Source organism: Branchiostoma belcheri, unplaced genomic scaffold (assembly GCF_001625305.1).
Source record: "Branchiostoma belcheri isolate BF01 breed outbred unplaced genomic scaffold, Haploidv18h27 scaffold13, whole genome shotgun sequence".
NCBI classification, from domain to species: domain Eukaryota; kingdom Metazoa; phylum Chordata; class Leptocardii; order Amphioxiformes; family Branchiostomatidae; genus Branchiostoma; species Branchiostoma belcheri.
This window is the reverse complement of record NW_017802713.1, coordinates 433,245-456,040: the sequence shown is the minus strand read 5'-3', so window position 1 is coordinate 456,040 and position 22,796 is coordinate 433,245. Positions and strand designations below refer to the sequence as shown.

Here is a 22,796-nt window from a genome sequence, read left to right as displayed (position 1 = left end):
TAAAATTCATGACTACAATTTACGGTGTTCTCATTGGCGGAGATCGGTCACATGATATATCTGGGCTCGGCCGTTGATTGGACTAAATCGAGACAAAAGTTGGCCAATGACATCGTCGACAATGACGACTAGTATTCAATCTTTTTAATGGCTGTAAGATAGTGTTATAAACATACAAAACAGTGCCTGGCTAAGATATGGCATAGTACAATAGCTACATATGGCAAATTATAGACTGGTTTTGATATATACAAACATTATACATGCCATGCATGTATTAAAGTAAACCAAAACACTGTACTTCTAGTAAATACCGGTAAAATCATTAATAACTACAAATGAAAAAAAGGACATACTATGGACAATCTTAGATTTAAAAAAATGCTTCAAGCATATTGTGGTTACAACTTTACGATTATCAATAGTAGAAACAAGCTTTTAAAAAAATCACAAAGACTCTCCACTAAAAATCTGTTTCACAGTTCAGAACTTGACCAACTCTAAGCTAATATTTGCACGACAAATACATTGTCACTCTATTGTTTATCTTTCTGCTTCCTTGATAACATAATACAACCATAATCTTAAACATCTGTTTTCTTTTTAATTAAACAAAGCCATGAGAAGTTGTTGATACAGCATTTACAAATTCGGATAAGCAAGATGTGAGCATACAGATTCACACTTGGAGGCCTTAAAAACACTTACTTTCAAGCATAAATATGTATGATTGAGTAGTTAGGTGTAACCTGCTTTTCAATATCTATGGATTAACTCATCAGTTTTCCTCAGAACCGTTTTGGCCGAAACTTTATCACAGGTTTTTCCTTCCATCAAAACTGTTTTCCAAGTATTTATCTTCAATAATCAGATAAAAAATATGGAAAATATTCCAAGGCCCAAAGGTGATAAAAAAATAAAATTGATTATTCCCAGCAGCCTCATCTCCAAGCTGAAGCTGACTTCTTGTCTCCTTTATGTCCGGCTGCTACCTTCCTCTCCGGCTTCTTTGTCTGTGTGGGTTTGACTACCTGAGTCTTCCCAGTCCTGGTGGTTCTGGGAGGGACTTTGCTGGTAGACTGTGCTCTGCCGTCTTTGTTCTCTACATCAAGTTGACTGGGTTCCTGTTGGAGATAGGAAGATACATGTGTTACATATTACTGTAAACTGACTTATATACTAGTATGTACTTTTGCTGTGCTTATTTTTCCTGGTAAGAGAGAAAAGGTGCTTTTTTGGGGCGTTTTAAGTTCGCGGAAAAACAATTCTTTAGTACAAAAGTCATACATTTGCAGTGTAATGACTTTGTGGTGGCAAAGTCACTGCAAAAACTAAACTACCGCAAAAGTTTTCAGGATATAATGTATGATTATAGGACACAAGAAGATTGTGTTCTGAGACAAGAAGCAATTACATAGCAGCATTTAGTTACCAGTATTTATCACTATTGCTATGAAAGACATACAGCCATAAGTTTAAAGATCCTACACTCAGATGTATAGTTTCTTCAAGGCCTATTTCTAGTCCTCTCACACTGCTCCTAATCCTATTATATACCTAGTATACCTTGACTTACCCCTTGAGAAAAACTGGCACTCAAACTGCGCTTCACCCTGGCAGGACCTCTTGATGAGGATAGATCAGAGGTTTGTGACGGAGCAGCAAAACTGCAAGGGAAGATATGCAACAATTGTGTTCTAAACAATCATCAAGTGTTATAGTGTTATACATAATGTGTGATATTATCTCCCTATGGATTTAAAATACAGTAAGGCCTGTAGACATACAGAACATTTTGCTGTATCTAATTTGGTACCTTCACTTTAAAACTGGTAACTCTGCTTTAGCACTAGGGTACAGTAGTTAAACACATACCACTACCAGTGTACTAGCCCCCAGCTGTAATGATTGAACAACTCAGGCTATTGAACCAGAGATGGGCACCTCCCTATTCACAAGACTTTTTTGAAAACATGATGTACCTACCTGACATGATGTCCACTTGTGTTAGCGGTCAGATATCCCTGACCAGTCCTGTTGGCGTACATGTTCAGCAGCTCCTGTACTACGGCAGGGTCAGTGGGCCAAGCCGGCTGTTGGAGGGGTACAGTTTCTGCAGGGAACCAAATTTGTACAATCATACATCATGATTCATACAAAATGTCATCATGCAAACAAAAACATTTTTACACACAATCAGTAATTGAAAACTAAGCAAAGGTAAGACTACTGACAGAACAGAGGAACTTACTACACATCCTTGTTTTAAACTATGTAATACTTTGAATAAACAATAGCTCAGACAAACAAACAAACAAACAATAATTTTACCTGATGGTCCAAGTGGGTTCTTTCCCCCTGCCTGCTGTGTCATGCCTGCAGGAACCTTTGTTCTCTGAATGACAGGTGCCTGGTGCCCCTCCACTCTCTCTGTAGGCAGGACCCTGGTCACCGCACTCAGTCCTACATGTCTATCCTTACTGGGCGTTCCTCTACGGCTGTTGGACACTGGCACAGACACTTTGGGACTACTGGCCATCATTGGAGGGTAGCTGTGAGAGACTCTAGGGCCAATCTGTGTCGATGGGAGCCTGCTTTTTATAGCAGGGACAGGGACGTTTCTAGAAATAAAATTTTGACTGCCGGTACTCGAGTGTGTGTCGGTTTCTGCATGTGTATCTCTCTGTATAGGACGGTTGTTAGGCTGGGAGCTTGGCTGTTGTGTCCGGAGTTCTGCCAGCCATTCGGCACTGAGGGGTGGACGGGTGTTGAGGGTAGGAGCCTGCTGTGGTGGCTGGGGATCTAGGCTGTCTTTGTCTGGTACGCTGTGAACAAGGCTGTCTGCAGGGCCTGGTACAGGCTGCTGGGGAATGTACCGGTTGGTGAACTGGAGGGAACTTGGAACAACTGCCTGGACATCAACCTGAAAAGCAAATTCAAAATTGTGGTGCATTCTATCATTTCAGATTATGGATTTCACCATACCGGGGTAAAACTATAAAATAGATGATAGGAGCAAGTAGAAAACAAAGTCCATGTGTAGAATAAATGTCTTCTCTCTCTCTCTCTCTCTTTATCCGATTTAATGTCTAATTCTTCATTAGGTAAAAACGGCTGTAGCAAGGTTCTCTTCAGCACCTTCTATCATTGGGTGGAATTTTATGGCTTGGGTCATACACAAAACGTTCAACGGACAAAATCAAAACTTCATAACAAGTTTATTGGGTCATCAACAGTTCCACAGAACTTTTGTAAAATCAAGATGAAGACATCTCAAACTCGAGCCCTTTATTGAATGAAAAATAGTGTTTTGGAGAGTAAAACTTCCAACATTGTTGAGTCACCTGTTGAGTCCTGGCAGATGTGGGAGGGGAGTCTACAGTCTCTGGTGGGAGGAAGGCCAAACTGGACGGTCCTGTCTGCATATCTGTATGGACAAATACGAACATTCAGCACAGAAATATGAAAACATTAAGAAGAATAAATAATTCTCTAATTTCTGAGATGCTATTTCCTCAACAAGATATGCAAACCTTGTAGAATTAAAAGGCTTTTCCAAGTTTGAAAAACATTCAATTACTTAGTAATGAAAGACTATTATCAGAACTGTCCTGATCTGACCTGTTGGATGTCCATGTTCCTGTACGGGCCTTTCCTGACTGGGAAACATGTCGACATATCCTCCTGGTGACTGCTGTAACAGCTGGATAGAGGGACACAAATGCAGACATTATTTCCAACACAAAGGTAAATGTTCTCACCTAGAGCTTTTGACCAGTCACTCTGGTATTTCTCAGCAGACTGACCCAGTGAGACTTATTGTAATGTGGCTTCTCTGAAGTGTGACGTCAACACATGAAAAGTCTCACTGGGTCAGTCTACTAAGGAAGACCAGAGAGACTGGTCAAAAGCTCTGGGTGAGAACAGTGTATATGTACACGTTAGCTAGATGGCTTGATAAGTATGAATATCATAAGTCAAAGCAGTATGTAACTGACCAGTTCCACGTAGTGTTGCAGTTCAGACTGTTTGGTCTCGTGGTGGTTGAACTTTTCCAGCAGTGGTTCATACTGACTCTCCACCATTCGTCTGGAACATAGGGAAACAGTAGCATTAAAAACATGCATTTGTTAGCATGAAATGATGAATGAAGACCGTATAGAACAGAACCACTTGTGGTCTTTTTTCTTGATCAAGTTGAGTACTATCTGCACAGCTAACCTTGTAGGTTCAGTTGACAAGATGCTGGCCCCGTCATCAATGTCCTGCTCAGTGTAGCCGACAGTCTCAGCACCAGTGGCTGACTCTGGGCTCCAGGTGACATGTGTGTCAGGTCCTGTCTCCACCTGGGTGTGGTAGAAATCCTTTTTTTTTCAGTGTTCTACAATATTGCAGACTGAATATCAAAATTTTGTTCTGCAATGCAGAAATACTTTCTGCACATACACACATAAAAGTATGAATCTAAACAAAAAAAATTGGCATATACAAAATTGCATGTTGCAAACATTTTACAGGTAATTTGAAAAACACATGCAAAATTTAGCCTCCATAGCAGGCTTATAGAACTGGGGGTTTTGTGGTCTTCGGCTGTTTTCTGATAAATGGAAGTAATTCAACCAGGCTGGCTATGTTGTCTATATGCAATCAGAAAATAGCACATAAAAGCTCCCAAAGACCATGAAGACCCCCAAAACCCCCATTTTTTGTCATGCTATGGAGGTTATGCAAAATTACTTGTACATCGTACATTATAGAGTCAGTAGTTAACACAAAAGCTTCATTGAACCCCTAGCCTGATTTTTTTTAGTCTGCAAAATTGCAGGTTGCTTACTTTTATTCAGCAAAATTGAAAATGTCTCTGCAAATGCAGACTGCAGACAGGTATTTCTTACACTAACCTGGGTGTACAGAGCTGTATCATTGGCCTGCCCCTCCCCTGGTGCAGTGGTGTGTCTCTCCCCTGGTGCAGTGGTGTGTCTGTGCACCTCTGCCGTGGTCTGTCTCTCCCCCTGTTTAATGATATCCCCGTGCGCCTTTGTTGTGGCCTGTCTGTCCTCTTGTGTTATACTGTCCATAGTCTGTGCAGCAAACGGTTCAGGTTTTTCCTGATCTTGAACAGCTAATCTTTCAGCACCTGAAAGAAAACAAAAAATGTTGTTGAAGATTAGACGTCCAGGTAATAAGATTATACCAACTTGAAAGTAGTAGGTACTCAAGCAAATTTCAAAAACTATCTAGACGCTTGAGTAACTATTGCTTTGGTAAAATACTGTTACATGTACTTTGGTAAAAACAAAAACAAACTTTTAAGACAAATGTGTAACCCACTGTGTTTAGGGTTAATACTTGTTAGAATATATTCCAGAAATGAAATACCTACCAACAGATTTTAGGAGGGTTGAAAAGCTGAGCTTCTGATTGTCATCATGTTTTTTAAAGTTCCCAGGAGCCTCCATGCCATCTCTTCTCCCTGCCAGTGTTTCTGAATAATTCTACATGAAAAAATATAAAAGTTCATAATAATAACTTGCAACCTGGACAAAAAACTCTTATAGTGCTTATCATATGACATCAATGACTTAAAATTTCCTGATTCTATTCAACAGTTACCCGATATAGTATTATAATTTATATGGTTAACATGTATATTTGTGCTCGATATAAACACTTAGTTATTGAACAACACACATGCAACAAAAATCATTCTTCCAGCACACAATTTTGCAGTGCCCTGAGTTTAGAAACACGGACCATTAATTTCCAGCAAAAATTCAAGAAATAAAACTGGTTTGGCCATACGTTGTTTTGTTTCATTAAAACAGATTATCAGAACTTTATTGCAAATCCATGCCCGAAGGCTAATTGCAAGTTACAGACATAAAAGAACTTGGAAACAGAGTATAAAATAGCTTTAAAATGTACATAATGAAATCTAATTGTCTAAAACTATTGGTATGTCTAAAACTATGTCTGAAGGGTTTGACTTCCCACTTTTTCTAAAATTTGTGGGTTTTGGGAAGTTAAAAGAATAGTTTTTTGCTTGTCTGTAAGTTTTGTCTATTATCTATCTGAAGGAGCTGTGTCTATACCTGTGTACTCCATGGAGCACTGTTTGCTGTGGTGTCCGGTAAGTTGTGAGGTCCACTGACAGAGAACATGGAAGGTCCCAGGCTGAGACCTAGTGCTGATCTTGTTGTTGCTGTTGTATTATTCCCACTCTGTGCACCAAGTCGAAATGTACTGCTGACTGGAGGCTGCAACAACACAGAGCAAGAACTAACTTCTCACCCTCTGACACATCAATTGTATTTCATCTTACACCAATAATAGTTACATCAGGCCAGACCAATTTAATTTGTTCGTTCTCGGATTTTTTCAGAAAAAAATGAAGTGACAGGGCGAAAAAAAACCCAACTAGAAACAGGTCTAGGCATCCTATTATAGCCCCAAATGCTACGATAGGAGCTATGGAGTTAACACAAAAGGCTGGGTTAATATTTACACAATGAATTTTGAACTTTAATCAAACCACTGCATTGATAGATGGAAAAACTGTAACGACTAGGAAGAAAATGACTTTCCTCAACTGTTGAGGGCATTTTTGAGTTGATTCATATTTTTAATGAAGAGGCGAATCCAAGAATCAACAAATTAAATTGGTGTGGTCACTGTGGCCTTAAACCAGTAAAAAGGTTGGGTGTGACTGGTCGTTAACTTAACTGTAATATAACCAGTTACTGTTGCACTGCATGCCTGCAAAGTTGTTGCATTATGTTGAGGGATGGTTAAACCAGCTATGCAGAATACAGACCTCAGCAGAGGTGGCCAGCACATCTGACGTGACATCAGACAGCAGTAGCATGGCCTCCTTCACGTGGGACTGGATCAGAGCCTGGAGTCTGGTCTTCATGGCGTTTCTCTGGCTCTCCAGTTTCTCATTCTCACGGCTCAGGGTAGACATCTTCTCTCTGAACTCTGAGATCCTGGTAAAACACAGGCCCGACATAACAGTTACTAATAGTCACACAAAAAGTATTATTATGTTTACCTTTGCACAAGGAAAACATATTGTTTTTGCTCTGTTTCTTCTTCCTCTTCTTCTCCAAACAAATAAGGTCAATGACCTGAACCAGACATCTGTCACCATGGAAACTAGTGTTGGGTTACATTGTGTTGCAATTCATTTTGGGAAGCATGCATTTTGGGTAGCATGCATTTTGGGTGGCATGCATTTTGGGTAGCATGCATTTTGGGTGAATAGACAAGCAGGATTAAAACTCCCAATTTGTAGAGTGAGGAAAGTTGTGTCAAGTATCATGTGACAAGGTCACTAACCACTGGACTACACACACTACGCATACAAAGTCATTGTCTGACTCTGTGAATGTGACTCATTACAAATTAAAATTTAAATCAATGAACCACACAAAACAAAAAATATCTATTCCACATCTTTATGAGTTGGAAGAATTACAGTTTAGAGTTGTGTTCCTTACAAAGTTTCACATAGATGAACTTTCTTTCTACCTGTCGTCGTAGTCCTGACATGTCTCCCTGAGTTTGTTGTCCTTCTGTTCCAGCTCCTGGTGAAACTGTCTCATGTGTTTGTCCAGGTCCTGCCTGTGTCTGTCTGCCACCTCCTGGATCTGTCGTCTGTGCTGCTCTCTCAGCTTCTCCTCCGTCTGTGTCAGCTGATCATGGGCCTCCGCTAGCTGCTGGCTCATCTGGAATAACATTTTAGATTTATTGCCTTTGTCAGAAGGGTATGTGTTCAGTTTTGCTTGGTGGAGAAGCTGTGGTGAGGGTCTGTACTTTTCTAATCTCCAAGTAACCTCCAAGCAGATTCCTTTGGGTGCAAGGCGCGATCAAATGGGACCAGTTACCATTAGCCTCCGTGGCAACTGGGTATCAATTTGATCATGCCTTGCCCCCAAAGGAATCTGCTTGGAGGTTAATACTTTGTATTGGTAGCAAAGCTGGTTTCCATTTCTGTGGGGACACATAGTAAAGGAATAAAAATTATCAACAGTTGTATCTTTTCAATATTTTCCTGAGGGATCATGCCCCCAGACCTCCCCTAGGATTGCAGCACCTCTGGTGTGATGCCTTGTGCATTTGGTGCTTAACATGATGTTACGTGAAACAAAATTGACAAATCCTCCCAGACCCTTTGTCAGTAAATAGTTGCACAGGTTTTCAGTATCCAGTGTTACCTTCCTCTCCTGTTCAGCCTGGTACTCTGACTCCAGTTTACTCTGACTGGCTTCAAACCTTGCCTCCTGGAGACTCAACTCCATCTTCAGATTCTCCTGATGGAACAAACCAGATCAGAAACAGTAATTACACAGGGATGCAGGTACCCTTACGAAAACATCAGATGTGAAATTTCACTGGTTGTTGAATAAAGAACCTACTTATAGTTATAGTCGGTCAAACTGATGAAATTATTCACAGAAGTACAAGCACAGTTTGACACCAAAAACACATTGTGTGTACTATATTCCACAGCCTTTGAAGAACTTATCTGTGTATACTAGTAGTACCTTGTCTCTGTCAGCTGCGTTCAGTTCCATTTTCAGCTGGCTGATTTCGTTGTGTGCTGAGGACAGAGCCTTCTGGTGTTCCTGGGCCTTCTGAGACTCAGCATGGACAGCAGCCTGGGGAACAGTAGGGATCCTTGAGGTACACAACTCTGAACAGTGGTGTATCTGTCACTGTTAATATCTATATCTATGTTTTAAAATGTCTGCATTATAGTTACACATTTATAGTACAATGTGTCTATTGAATTTCAGCTTTCTTTTTCGGTCTTTACCTTTTCTTGATCTTGATGTTTTTCTGTCAGCACATCCAGTTGTTTCTGCAGTTCTTCCTCTTTAATGCTAAAGGCATTTCTTTCCTGGAGAAAGAAAAATACAACTACATTCAAATGATGTTTTGGAAGTTTCTGACTTGCAAGTTTTTACTGTCTTGTGATTTTGTTGATTTTGCCTGTATGTCTTTTGTTATTATGTCTCATACATTTTTTTTGAGAAAATCAACAAGAAACATGAGCAAATCTTCAACAAACAAAAATTAATGATACATGCATATGTTGTTTAGTTTTTATAAACTATGGCAGCACCAGGCTCTTAGCCAAGGTTGTTCGCTAGCAACTGTGGGAGAAAACGAAACTAAGCAGGATGGTACCTAGGCTACCAGGCTAACTAATTTATAATGATTGACTCCATACCATTTCCAGCATGTGTTTAAAGTTGTCCACTTCCCTCTGTAGTTCCTCCCTGTGCTGGAGTAGCTGGTCCCTCTCAGACTCCACCCTTATGGCTTTCTCCCTCTCTCCCTGCAGAAGGTCCAGGGTCTTGGCTTTCTCCTCCTGCTGCTTTTGAAACTGATAATGAAAGGGACTAAGTTAGATGACTGAAAGTAGGGTCTGACTTTTCTACCACTAACAAGTTTAGATTTTAATACATTTGCTTCTCGTACTGCAAAATGTGGCATTCATAACACTGACATCGCAGTATTGTGACTACTGTCAATGTGAATTTGTTCAAGCAACTTCTTTAAGACGGCCACCTGGCTCAATCTAACAACCACCCTTTTCTGGGCTCGAAATGTGTTTTTCTCCATAGCTGCAATCATGACCTGCCCAAGAAGGCCACCTGTTCAAGAAGACCACTTAACTTTGCCCCGTCCCCAGACAGGTTCAATTGTAGTTCAAAATTTAACAGCAACATTTAATCTGTGTCTTTTTCCTACATTCTAAAGTATAATTCTCCACCCATTGCTTAAGTCTGTACCTGAGCAACTTTCTCCTGTTCAGCCATGCTGGCCCTCTGCTGCTCTATGGCCAGCTGTTCCACGGCTTGAGCAAGATCCTTCTCAAAGTTCATCAACACCTACATGGAAAAGACAGGAGTTGGACAACCAATACTTGAACTAGCAAGGACAATCTGTAACTTTGTGCTACAGGAAACTGGTTACTTGCTATTTGGCGTGTATCTAAAAAAGAACAGTATTATTATCAGAAACTTTAAATTGTTCTCTGACTTTAAAAATTACAGTACGAAATATAACTGAATCACTTGGTTTTCTCATCTTCAGTTTTGGTCAAAAAGTTCTGGTGAATACCGTTAATTCTTTTAGTTGGAGAAAAGGTTTTCATACTTAATCCATTTTACAAACTCTGATGAACTTTCATGCTAATACACAATGTACAGCATAGTATATCTGAGTTAAACTTGATGCATTTTTTTCACTAATTGCTGATCACCTCCTGTTGTCTGGAATGTCCCTTCTCTATGGCATACTTCTCCTCTCTCAGCTTTCTGATCTGTTCAGCTTTCTCTGTGTCCTGTTTCTTCCAGCCCTCCACAACTTTAGCAAGGGTCTGGAAAATAAAAGTACAAAGCTGATGTTGCTGCAACTCATTTTGTAAGGCTTCTCGTGTACATGTATGTAGGTACTTCACAAGCAAGAAACAATACAATTTTATGCAACACAAACCTGCTCAGTGTTTTATATTATATATATCTATTATACTATACTTGATACAGAAGAGTGCCAAACCTTATCAAGTTGTTCAATCATGACATCTTTCTTTTTGTCAGTGGAGACAGCTACGGCCAGTTGCTGCTGCAGTTCCAGAATCTATGGGCAAAAATTGTCAAGTGAACGATAATATATTGTACCTTGGTCACTTATAGTACTTACTATATTGTACTTGTACATTGCAAAGTACAGTATATACATGTAGTGACTAAGTCATTGTTAGCCTGAAATTTACCTTAAGCTGGAAACATTTATATAATAGGTTTGATGCATCTTATTAAATACTACATTGTACATACAAGTTTTTTTTTAATCAAATTGCACCTTACCTTACTCTGGAGCTCTTGGATTTGTTGCTCACAATGCTGAAAAAATGGAAATCAAATGTAGGAAGGTAAAGCATAACACAATACTTAGTAACAGTCCTGAACACATTAGTAGCAATTTCAAATATAACAACTCTTTCTTTTTGTGTATCACTAAATCGATTATGGCAGTAGGGAACATATCACAAGTGTGTACTATCAAATATAATGACAGGTTAAAGCGCCTTTAGGATAAAAACATATTATGTGGTCTTATTCCTTCTAATAGTATTGATGATCTACTTTACCTTGCGTCTGAAACGTTCCCTCTCCACGCTGTCCCGTAGTATCTGGTTCTCCACATACAGGGACTCGGACCGACTGTTACGCCGCTCGGACGCCAGTTCCCCGTCCACTCTGCTTGACCACTGGCCCCGGGCGGTGTGCATTCCACTGTCCACTGACACGGGCGAAACATCTTGTGACACCAGGACTGGTTTTGCACTGGAATATGATAGAAAAATTAACCTCTTGTTCATCAAATAGTTTGTACAAAGCTACTTTTTTTTCAAGCTCAAAATACAGTGTACAGTCAAAACTGCCCAGGAAGACCAACCAGGGGACTGATGAAACCTGGTCTATGTGAACAGGTGGTCTGTAGTATAGACAGGATTCTTAATGATTGTGTGAATAGCAATTTAGCAAAATTAAATTATCTAGTAAAAGACCACCAAAAGTGGTCATATTGGCCAGGTGGTCCTTATGTAGAGGTGATGCTTGTACAGGTTTGAGTCTTTTGATTGTACAATACTCGCTAACTGCAGAAAAAAGCAAATTGCTGAAAACTGAACATACAAGCACACAGTTCCCTTACGTTAGGAGTTGAGTGGTTGTCGCACTGTCAAAAGACTCGTCTGCCTCCTTCCTGTCATGTCTGTCAGCTGTCAGCAGGCCCAGACCTTCCACCCGATCAAAACTGTCTCTATCTGTGGGCACAAACACATGGGGAAATATAATAATGTTACACTACAACAACAAGGAAATCTACACACAACAGGATACATGTAAAAGGTAAATGTAAGCACGATAGCGGGGGGGGGGGGAGGAGCAATGGATTGTTTCCACTGTGTCTAGGACATGGTATTGAATGGCAGAGCCCGTCCCTCTCCTTCCACCACCTTTTACCTCTAAACTGAAGTCGGGTACCCATTTTACACCTGGGTGAGTGAGGAAAGTTGTATAATGTGTCTTCCCCAAGGACACTCGGGATGCTACAAGGCAATATCTAACCAGGAATGCCAGGGATAGAAACCACAATCTCTCAATCTCAAACACTACAACTTCACAATGGATATTTAAAACTTACCTGCCATAGCCTGGCCCAACTTCAGCATATTCTGCAGACTGTTCCTGACCCCTTCCATCTCTCTGATGAAAGTGGAGGGAGTCTCAGTTGTAGACAGGAATGACTCCACATGTGGATATCTGGCTGACTGATGACTGGTCGCAGTGGACACCACTGTGAGACTGGGACTCATGTCTGTGTTTGTGGTGATCGGGCTTAGGCTGTCAGCTGTACATTAAAGTGTAAACACAAAGAAAATGTAGTTTGAGTTACAAACATACTAGTGCCCCAAGTTTAGGTACATACATTAGTATATATTATATACCTGTAGTAGTATTGATCTCTGACGAAAATTGCAAATTATCTGAACTTGAGAACCTCAAAAGGTTGTCTCAGAAGGGTAAACCAATCATTGTAGTACAGTCTATATCTGTATCTAATAGCCAGTATAACCGCCCTTTGGCGTAACACACCAGCTTACAATAAGTTACATACCAGTCTACATGTGTATTCTACTCTAAATGATGAAAATTGATAAAGTTCTCAATGTACACATGTACTCATAAGAAAGCAGATGAGATATACAGGTGTACGTGTACCTGCACGTTGTTGTTGTTTTCTCCCATGTTGTTGTTGTTGATGTTGTTGTGCGGGGCTGCTGAAGTGCCGAGGGGCGGCAGGAGAGCTGGGCACACTACTGAGCGGCCCCACCCCGCTCATCATGTCATCATCATCATCACCCACAGACAACGCTGCCATCTCAGCAATGTATCAATCTATCAACCCAAAAACAAACAAAAAAGAAATGGCATTTATAATATAATTATATGGTAGCTACCATGTCTGAAGATTTGGTTTTGCTTTACTAATTACAATTACAATTAGCTTTGGTTATTTACGTCCACTCCTTACGTCTAGCAATTGTGGTAGCGGACGTAAACTACAAGTAACTATAAAATGTTGTTGTTGTTGTAACCAGGATGGTACGCAGGCTACTAATTAGTCTAATTAGCATAATGGCTTTTGCTGGTTTTGAACTTGAAGAAAAATATTAATTTGCATATTTTGTGTGGCTTCCAAATTTTGCAAGCTACATGTGTTTGTCACTGGAATTTTTTTAAATTGTATATAATATCATCATAATATGGCAGGCACAGTTTAAAAATAATTTTTATGTACACACCTCAGCTACCATGGCTAGGTTTCTAGTCGTTTCCCCCCCATGCCTTTTCCCCCCCATGTCAGTCTGGTCATTTCCCTGTCAGTGGTTATGACTCCTAAAGTTATTTTTTTTCAATCTAAGATAAAATTATGTAACTATAAGTGTTTACATGTGATGTCGTTGTTGCATACTACTTTCTTTTATGTTGACTACCGTTTTGCCTGATGTTAGCACAGCGCCAGATGCAGTGACAAGTTATACATAAATATCCACGATTGAAAACATTGACACGTATACCCCCCTCCCCAACTTGCGCGTTTAAATTTGATTTACAAACGTGAAGCTGAGTTGTTGATACTTAATAGCAGACTATGTAATGTTCCCTACCTTACAATGGCTTCCTTTGATCACTTTGCCTTGGAAAATAGATGCTAAATGCCATTTACCGACTTGTTGTTTTGTTTCGACACCAAGCGGGCAAAATTTGAACTGTCTTCGATCGGTACCTTATTTGCATAACATCGTTCCCAGGTCCTTTAAATGTTGCTTCAGATATTTACTATCAATGTACCGAGAGTTGCAAAAACATATGGATTAATTACTCAATTTTATGTGTTATCCTTGTAAAGATGTGCACTATCCTTTCCATTTCTGCTCAAATTAAGACAATAACACAGTTTTACGTGCAAGCACTCTGAGCACGAGAGCATACAGAGTAGTCCATTCAGTTTTTAAGGGGAGTTGCGTATAACCACTTGATCAGTTGATCCCAACGATCAAAGGAGATGTAGTTTTTTGTCCGAGTGTTTTACTACAATTTTGAACCTCTTACTAGTAATAAACAGTTTTTCTTGACTTTTAAATCTGCTAAAGAACCAGCCATTGGTAGAATGTTGCACAAAGCGTAACAAAACACGCGTGTTAAAAAAATGATCCTGCTCCCTACATCTGCTTGAACAGAAATGGACCAGTCCACGTATCACATGATACGTCACAGGACCGTGGCAGAGCAAGGGGGAAGACGATAAAATTTGCCTCTGTGACTTTCTAAGCGAAGAAAGAAGATTTTCCAGGTGGCACAGAGGACTGAGACAACAGACAAGATGAAGAAGAAGGTACAGTTGTCACTTTTGTGTTTTATTTCCCAGTGTTTAGTGATAGACGTGTCTCGTGTTGGATGATGACATCATTGCCCCCCTCCCCATATCCAGGGTTTCATGACCAAAAGTTCGGATAAGGTCACCTGCAGCTGTAGCACAGCGGGCAGCTGGGGGAAACCTAAACTCGGGCATAAAGAAAAAAAAAAGCAACATTTTTGCATGTTTTCGATGATAAAATGACATCAAGCATATTGGCCAACACTGCTTTGAAGTTTTAATAATGTCACCAGACTAGGGTAGCCAGCCAGAATTTAATTTATATTATAAAGCGAAATTTCATGCATCAGAAAATAATTTTGAGATGATGGTTGTAGGTGAACCACCCTCTAGAAGGGAATGTACAACATTGTTGGGTTTTGCCATATGTATTTTCATTTGTTAATACTTTTTGTAGTCAAATTAGTTGGTACATCATTGCCTTAATGTTGCATCATCTTCTACAGAAAAATTGGCCCAGTAAAGGTAGAAATTAATTACCACTGCTATTGCATTGGATGATTTGAGTATCTTTCTCTGTCTAACTTTTCTTGTACCTTCTCTCCCAGGTCCTGTTAATGGGAAAGAGTGGGTCGGGGAAGACCAGTATGCGCTCCATTATTTTCGCAAACTACATTGCCAGGGACACCAGGAGATTAGGGGCTACAAGTATGTTCATTTGTATATCCTAACTTTTGACGTAACATTTATTTCTAGTGTTAAGGCCCTGTGTTGCAAAGATTGTCATTGTGTAATTCACATGTTAGCTGTTTTGCCTGAGATTTCTAATGGATTTTTTTTTCTTCCCATTGCAGTTGATGTTGAACATTCCCATGTTCGCTTCCTGGGCAACCTGGTTCTGAACCTGTGGGACTGTGGAGGGTGAGTTAGTGTGGAGTTGTCAGAAAATCTGTAGCGATAATAGAAAAAGGCCAACTACAAATCAGACATTTCAGACACCCGGCATTGTCAGGGGTTCTCATAAGTATGTTGGAGCTGTTGAAATGATTCTATGAAGTAATGCCCCTTATCGTCTATGCAACCATATTCACTGAAACTGATGAATATCAAATCATCCTTCTGATTCCTTCCTTCTGCAATGCTTGAGCAACCAAACACTTACAAACACATACACACACATAAACCTGGCTAGTGCACAATTCAAAACATAACTTCTGTTTGCAGATGCGGAGGTAACAAATACTCGCTGCAGAGCCTGCTATGGAAGGTAAATGTTTACGTTCTTTCCCCCCAGTCAGGAAGCGTTTATGGAGAACTACTTTGCGAGTCAGAGAGACAACATCTTCCGTAACGTGGAGGTGCTGATCTACGTGTTTGATGTGGAGAGTCGAGAGCTGGAGAAGGACATGCACTACTACCAGTCCTGTCTGGAGGCCATCCTCCAGAACTCCCCCGATGCCAAGATCTTCTGTCTGGTCCACAAGATGGACCTGGTACAGGAGGACCAGAGGGAGTTGGTGAGGGATTTTCTTTGTTTTAAATCCCCAACCAGATCTTTCGGTGGCCACAAAAGACAGTATCAAATTGGCCAGGTAGTATCCATTAGCTAGACAGTATCTGTGGCTAATAGACACTCCTCTGGCCATAATGGAGACTACCTTGCCACCGTATGATCTGCTTGGAAATTACTTTGTAATCTAGGCTAAGACAGACTTTGGGCTCTTGTATTGTCCGACACATGCCAAGGGGCAGTTAGGTTGGTCAAGCAGGCTTGGTTGGCAGTAATTCTTTTGATTATCCTTCTAGGTCATCCAACGCAGGGTTTTATTCCAGGGTCTGTCATTTTGACAGAATTTTCCTGCTGATGACAGAAGAGATTTAGTTCTTCATTGAAACGAAATAGTACTTCATGTATAAGCACTGTGTATTAACACATTCTTGAAGAAAAGGTCTTTAAAACATCTTCTTTCATGTCTTTAGATCTTCAGAGAAAGAGAGGAAGACTTGAGACGCCTGTCTAAACCACTGGACTGCACATGCTTCAGAACGTCTATATGGGATGAGACACTATATAAGGTACAGCTACGTTTGTACATTTTTAACTAGAGACCTTTTTTTAAGCCATTTCCTTCTCTTTTTCCTCTTCTGATTTCCAAGTTTAATTGTTAACATCCGTTAACGATTTGTTGAAATATGTAGAAAGTTTCAATAGAATTTTGTAATCTGCCATGAATTTTGAAATATCCTGAGATACTGTGTTATATGATTTATGTCCTTTAGACTTGCGGTATTGTAGGATATAAGGGTATAAAAGAGAACTTGAACTGCTTACAGTTCAGATGAGTATTACTTACTTACACACATATGTATCTTGACCATTGTTGACCCCTGTCCATTGCAGGCGTGGTCCAGTATTGTGTACCAGCTGATCCCTAATGTAGAACAACTGGAGACCAACCTGAGGAACTTTGCAGAAGTCATTGATGCAGACGAAGTGTTGCTGTTTGAGAGGGCTACATTCCTGGTCAGTACTTAGTTATAGCTATTTCTACCTATTGTAAAACTATCTACAGAGAATGGAGCAACAAGGGAATACAAGAAACAAGTACAAGACTAAGTGTCTTGAAATCGGAAGATACCGCTGAAATTCTGGTAAAATCTGTAAATTCAGGTATAGAATGTACTGTAATGTAATTTTCTCCCATTGCAGGTAATCTCCCACTGTCAGAGGAAGCCACACAGAGATGTCCACAGGTTTGAGAAGATCTCCAACATCATCAAGCAGTTCAAGCTGAGTTGCAGGTAAAAAATTTCAGCTTCAAGCAGTCCTGCAACAAAACGTACTAAAATGAAGAAGCATACTTTGTATTATGCCCACTAGAATCATGTTTAGTCACATGTAGTCTTACTGTGCTGGTGAAAAACAATGCTTATAATTTTTCCTTGTTAAATCCACAGCAAGTTGGCAGCGTCCTTCCAGAGTATGGAGGTTCGTAACTCTGCATTCGCAGCCTTCATCGATATCTTCACATCCAACACCTATGTCATGGTCATCATGTCTGACACAAGCATACGTGAGTATATTCTCTATTTCTATGTTTACTGAAGGAAAACGTATTGTTTTTGCTCTGTTTCCTCTTCTTCTCCAAACCAATAAGGCCAATGACCTGAACCAGACGTCTGTCAGTATGGTAACTACTAAATTAGCGTTGGGTCACATAATGTTGCAATTTTATAGCAGGAGGGACTTAGACTCCTGTCTGACCATATATATGTATACATTTTTTGTACCAAAGAATGATACTTTAGATACAATTTCTGGTTATTATGTTTCAAAACATTAAGCCACTATGTCTGTTATCCTACAGCCTCAGCTGCCATGTTGATAAACATCAAGAATGCGAGGAAGCATTTTGAAAAGCTGGAGGGGTACAACAACGCTCAGATGCTACTCAAGTGATGGGGTGACAATGACTACAACAACTAACAACAACAACAATAAAACAACAATATTCTGTATCCAAGTAAACAAGACTTGAAGTGTACAACATCTGGTGTACACAAAGGTTTTCCACCATACAGTGTGAGGTAGAATCAACGACATTGAACCTGTACATAACTTGCCCTGTGTTTCTACCTCTGTGTCAGTTGTAGCCATTTATATTAGTGGTTCAGCCACACAAGTGGGCATCAGGCCACTGTAATTCACTCTGTCTTAATGGTAGCAAAATTTCATGGTCTGAGAAAAATGGACATGTTCGCAGAACTTAAATCTTCACAGTGGTGGGAGGGAAGGGGGCAAAAGACAAATGATTTGATAAAGGTAATGATAAGTTCACGGTACAGAAGTGACTGGGAACATAAAAGCACCGTAAAAAAAGAGCAGGAATCACAATAATAAACCTATTGTATAGTATGTATACTCTCAACACACATATAACCATATCACCCATTCAAAATTACATTACTTTTTGGCAATGCCTCAGGGGCGGAGACATTCTATATGAAGGGCTAGCTATAGGCAGGGGGATTGTGTGAAAATCTAAAATCTTTTCTCTCTTAATGTCTGGCCATGAAAACATGAACAATGCCATTTATTAGGTAGTTACCAAACTCTCTAGGACTGTGATTATGAGAAATCATGTTCCTTTATATAATTCTATCTAAATTTAGAGTCCTGTTGACTTTTTTGTTTACATCTCTAATGTCTTATGTTGACCAATGCAAAGCTTGTTATCTTGTACAAAGACTATTGTAGCTACATGTGGCTGTACATTATTGCACAATGTTCAAGAAAAAACGCTTTGCTGTCAGTTGACCTATGTTTTTGATTTTCCTTATTACATTTGTACAATGTCTTACATGTACATGTATGTATTGGTAATGCATTACCATGTTTAGCCTGTAATTTCCCAAGATTGTACATGTGTGCAGTTGTACTTCAGTGCTATGGGTCTGAGGGTTAAGGGGAAAAACTTTTCGTATGATTGTGATCACAAATGCTGCTTTATAGGTTAACATTTATTTTCCATTTCCATGATGTTATTCAGCATTATGCCTTATTGGGCCAGTAATCTGTAGAAAAAGAAACTGATAGCTTTGACTTTTTATACACGAGAAATAGGACTGATAAAAAATGTTTGTATTAAATTTACAGGAAGGTTCTGAAAGTGACTTAACCCTTATCTGGCTAAGGTACCTGTATTTGTGTTGGTGACCGGGTTAGGCAGCAGGGAAAAGGTTAAGTTCAACATTGAATCGCTTGACATTGAAACTCTAAAATACTGGACAAACGTGGAATTGTACTACTGATAACTAGCATTATTCTGGAATTTTTAAATCCAGGAGAAAATGCGTTGGGGCACTTATGTATTTATGATTATCCATATTATGAAATCACCATAATCATAATAAATGGCTTTGCTTTTTGTGATTTAGTTTCATTCATATAAAAAAGAATTATACAGTTGCTGTCAAGATTGTTTAGGGAAAAAGTGGACAATGTTGAGGGCAGCTATGATACAGTATATGTAATAACTGTTATGACAGATACGTGTATGTAGGATATAACCTAATAAAACGCTTTGATTTTCAAGAGGTTTGCAAACTTTTTGCTACACAAAACACTAGGACTGCAAAATTTGAAAGAGGCTATTATAAAGGTTTGTCACTGTTTGTTATACTTATTATGACTTAGCATCTATTTTAAACACAAGAAACCTGAAGTATACACCATTAAGTGCATTGTATACCTTAGTAATATACATATGTATCTTTGTATCTTTGATTCGGTCATGTTTACACAAAATGTGGAATAAAGACAAAGAAATGAAGTTAAAGATGATTTTACTGTTAGTAACAGATTGTCTGACAGAAGTGCATCTACATGTATTTCTGTATCCACAACACACATGCCTGTCTGAAAGGTAATATTAATAACTTATACATGTGAATATGCATGTCGTCACAGTACCTGACTCCTAGAAAAGTCCTAATCTTAATGTTGCACTTATTTCTAACTTCATTCTTAATCTTATCAGTCATAATTGTACTTCATATCGATCTTAAAATGACTATTCATACTTAATTTTAGATAATAAAGTGAAAGAAGTCTATCACACTACACAAGTATACCCCCCATTGTATTCAAGTGTCAAAACATTTCCATGATACTTCATTCCTTGCTAATCAAAGAGTGACAAAAGTGACAAAGTAACAGACTTACTAACAGTAACTCTTAATATAAGCAACTGAATACATTCTGAAAACAGTCGGATGTTTCAGGTAACATCCATTGCTTTTTGTCAGTGCCATACACGTACATGTAGGTTGGCTTCAAACTGTGAGAACAGAAGAGACCTGTTGTGTCGAAAATAAAGTGCCAACAAAAAGAAATTGGCTAGCCACCTTGGATAAAGTGGTTAGTTTAGTCATTATTACTATAAGAACCATATTTTCCATCCAAGATTCCTAAGGCTCTTTCACATCATCTTTAAGTTTACAGTACTTCTCCGTTGCCATAGATATGTTCACAGTCCATGCCTTCTGTTTTCTTACCACTGACTTTTTGTCCACAATACCGTACTGCGGTACGTCGAAAACGTAAGATGTCACATCTAGATTTTTAGACCTATTTGGTCACATTATCTGTAAGTCTACAGTACTCCTCCATTGCCATAGATATGTTCACAGTCCTTAACATCATGACTGCCCGTGCCTTCTGTTCTCTTACCACTGACCTTACCATTCGTTTGCATGTCCACAATACCGTACTGCGGTACGTCAAAAACGTACGGCGACATGGCATATGCTTCAGATTTATCATCGTCAGGGATAGTTTCATATATGCCGTTAGAATCGGCCTCTCGTTTCGAAACATCACGAGAATTTTCGTGACCATAAGCATCATTGATTTCTACTTGAGAATCGAGAGCACTAATGTTGTTCACAGCTTGGCCCGTAGCCGTGTTGTTAACGTTGTCGTGTGAGACATTTCTGCCCATTTTATTCTTAAAAACTGCTGCGTACACAGCTAAGAGTGTGCCACAGAACACAACTATCGCTCCAACAATTAGAACAGTCAGGGCCCACCCTGGTGCTGTCAGGATGCTGGATTTTGGAGGTGGTTCATCAGTACCAATGGTTTCTGACATTTCTGTCACAGACACAGTGTGCTCACTGTACGTCTTTCCTGAAGTTTGCTCAATGAGGTTGAAATTGAAAAGAGACATCTTTTCAACCTCCTCGGTTAGTTCAAACCTCACAGTTGAAGAAGCCACCTGACTGAGGGCCATTGTACCGTTTTGAGCATCTGTCATTTTTTGGGATACGTTATACATTTCAGCCTGTAGTGTTTTGATTGGCAACAAGGACGTAGTGAGGGCGTTTGAGACAAGAGGGTCTGGACTTTCATTGGGACAGGAACGCTCTGGAGAACAAGTATCCGTATTTACAACGGTTCGTCCTGTCTCATCCATAAATAAGCACCTCGAGATATCGATTGTAAACAGCCCTGCCCCCTTGTGGTAGGAAGGCGAACTGCAGAGGAACAAAGACGGGTCTTTGTACATGTGAACTGCGAGAGAATTCCTCTCGTAGAGGTTTTCACAAGTCTGTGATGCAGCATATCGACACGCTTCCGTCAGTCTGGCTATATCGATAATCCAGGCTATTCTACAGTCGCAATGGAAGGGGTTTCCTCCTAACACGGCGTCGTATTGTACCACATTTGACTTGCCAAAGCCGAGATCACACAGAGACAGAGACGTCAGGCTGTTGTGAGAGAGGTCGATCTTTCGCAAAAGAGGCACGTAGGCCTGAAAGAGGTTGACGCAAGAAATTTGGTTATGCGACAAGTCTAGATGCGCCAAATTCGGGATGTGCTTTAGGCATTTCCACGGAAAATAGGCGATTTTGTTATTACTCAGCTTCAGCCTGTTCAGATAGGGCAGGGCCATGCACGGAAAGGCTGTCAGCGCGTTGTTCGGAAGCGCCAACTCGAAGAGCGATTTTAGCGGCAATGGTGTGGGAACACTCGTCAAAGCTTTATCGTCACACGATACCATGACGAGGCTATGTAAACCCTTCGTTTCGCAGTTTAGCAGCCGCAGTTCTGACTGAATCTGTTCGTCAGGTGTATCCGAATTCTCTGCTATGTTTACAGGGGCAAGAATCAAAACCAACATCACTACCATCAATCTAGGCGATCTCAGAAGTCGGGAGTGAATGTTTTGGCCCATGCTGGAATTATTGGCAGGCTAAATAGACGATAGACAGGCTAAGGTAGTTTATGATAGAATATGTTGTACTGTAACTTTAAATCTAATTTCTGTACACAAAAGTCTTCAGTTTTGTACCTATGTTCACTTCGAATGGTAAAGTCAGTGTACGTAGTTTGAGAAAATAAATTCCAGAAGGTCTGAAAAGGCGTTTGGTATGAAAAAGGAAAAAGGTTACTATCACTACACTCTACAGGGTACTGATTTTATTACTTTCAATCAATGAAAAAGTGGCAGTGCACGTGAGCGAGTATGCATTGATATATAGACATGCAGTGGTTGTCTCTGTTGGCTAGTGTAATTAAATGGAAGGTGATAATTAGTTTTCACCACGACTACTAGTATATGGACCGGGTCGGTGGAAAAAACGGTCCAGTCCCGACTGGTCGTGGACTACAAACCAAACCACGCGGTAGGCCGTCTCCGTTAGCACACTTGCGTTGATCTTAGGCGTAGACTGTGAAAAAGAAATAATGTCAGCCCGAAAATTTCAACGAAGTATTTTCCAATCGAGAAACAAAGGATCACACGTTACTCTTCGCAAAGTTGCATTAACGT

General features: G+C 39.9%; 2 protein-coding genes across 2 annotated transcripts; one reads left to right on the top strand and one right to left on the bottom strand.

Moving 5' to 3' along the window:
- Positions 1-129: 129 nt before the first annotated feature.
- Positions 130-13,857, bottom strand: LOC109463923. Its single transcript, XM_019760821.1, has 26 exons — positions 13,751-13,857; positions 12,801-12,977; positions 12,223-12,429; positions 11,731-11,842; positions 11,165-11,360; positions 10,881-10,916; positions 10,570-10,650; positions 10,274-10,390; positions 9,801-9,899; positions 9,236-9,391; positions 8,819-8,902; positions 8,547-8,660; positions 8,217-8,312; positions 7,531-7,727; positions 6,815-6,986; positions 6,149-6,257; positions 5,384-5,464; positions 4,902-5,137; positions 4,222-4,346; positions 3,999-4,089; positions 3,622-3,703; positions 3,345-3,427; positions 2,332-2,923; positions 1,987-2,113; positions 1,577-1,667; positions 130-1,124 (listed from the first exon to the last, which is right to left on the bottom strand). Exons 2-26 carry the CDS (start codon positions 12,958-12,960, stop codon positions 942-944), a joined length of 3,627 nt encoding a protein of 1,208 aa, XP_019616380.1. The 5' UTR covers positions 12,961-12,977; positions 13,751-13,857; the 3' UTR covers positions 130-941.
- A 465-nt stretch (positions 13,858-14,322) lies between these two features.
- On the top strand, positions 14,323-18,472 carry LOC109463966 (ras-related GTP-binding protein A). Its single transcript, XM_019760887.1, has 9 exons — positions 14,323-14,478; positions 15,069-15,168; positions 15,315-15,381; positions 15,755-15,977; positions 16,441-16,536; positions 16,862-16,984; positions 17,171-17,262; positions 17,419-17,534; positions 17,829-18,472. The coding sequence occupies exons 1-9, from the start codon at positions 14,467-14,469 to the stop codon at positions 17,918-17,920; spliced, it is 921 nt and encodes a 306-aa protein (XP_019616446.1). The 5' UTR covers positions 14,323-14,466; the 3' UTR covers positions 17,921-18,472.
- Positions 18,473-22,796: the final 4,324 nt, after the last annotated feature.

Excerpts from the sequence above, each read along its gene's own strand:
- LOC109463923 (XM_019760821.1), bottom strand. The coding sequence starts at position 12,960 with ATGGCAGCGTTGTCTGTGGGTGATGATGATGATGACATGATGAGCGGG. Across the intron at positions 10,917-11,164 it reads GGGAACGTTTCAGACGCAAG|CATTGTGAGCAACAAATCCA; the intron begins GTAAAGTAGATC and ends CCATTTTTTCAG. Across the intron at positions 9,900-10,273 it reads GACATTCCAGACAACAGGAG|GTGTTGATGAACTTTGAGAA; the intron begins GTGATCAGCAAT and ends TTTTCCATGTAG.
- LOC109463966 (XM_019760887.1), top strand. Across the intron at positions 15,978-16,440 it reads AGGAGGACCAGAGGGAGTTG|ATCTTCAGAGAAAGAGAGGA; the intron begins GTGAGGGATTTT and ends TCATGTCTTTAG. Across the intron at positions 16,985-17,170 it reads TTGAGAGGGCTACATTCCTG|GTAATCTCCCACTGTCAGAG; the intron begins GTCAGTACTTAG and ends CTCCCATTGCAG.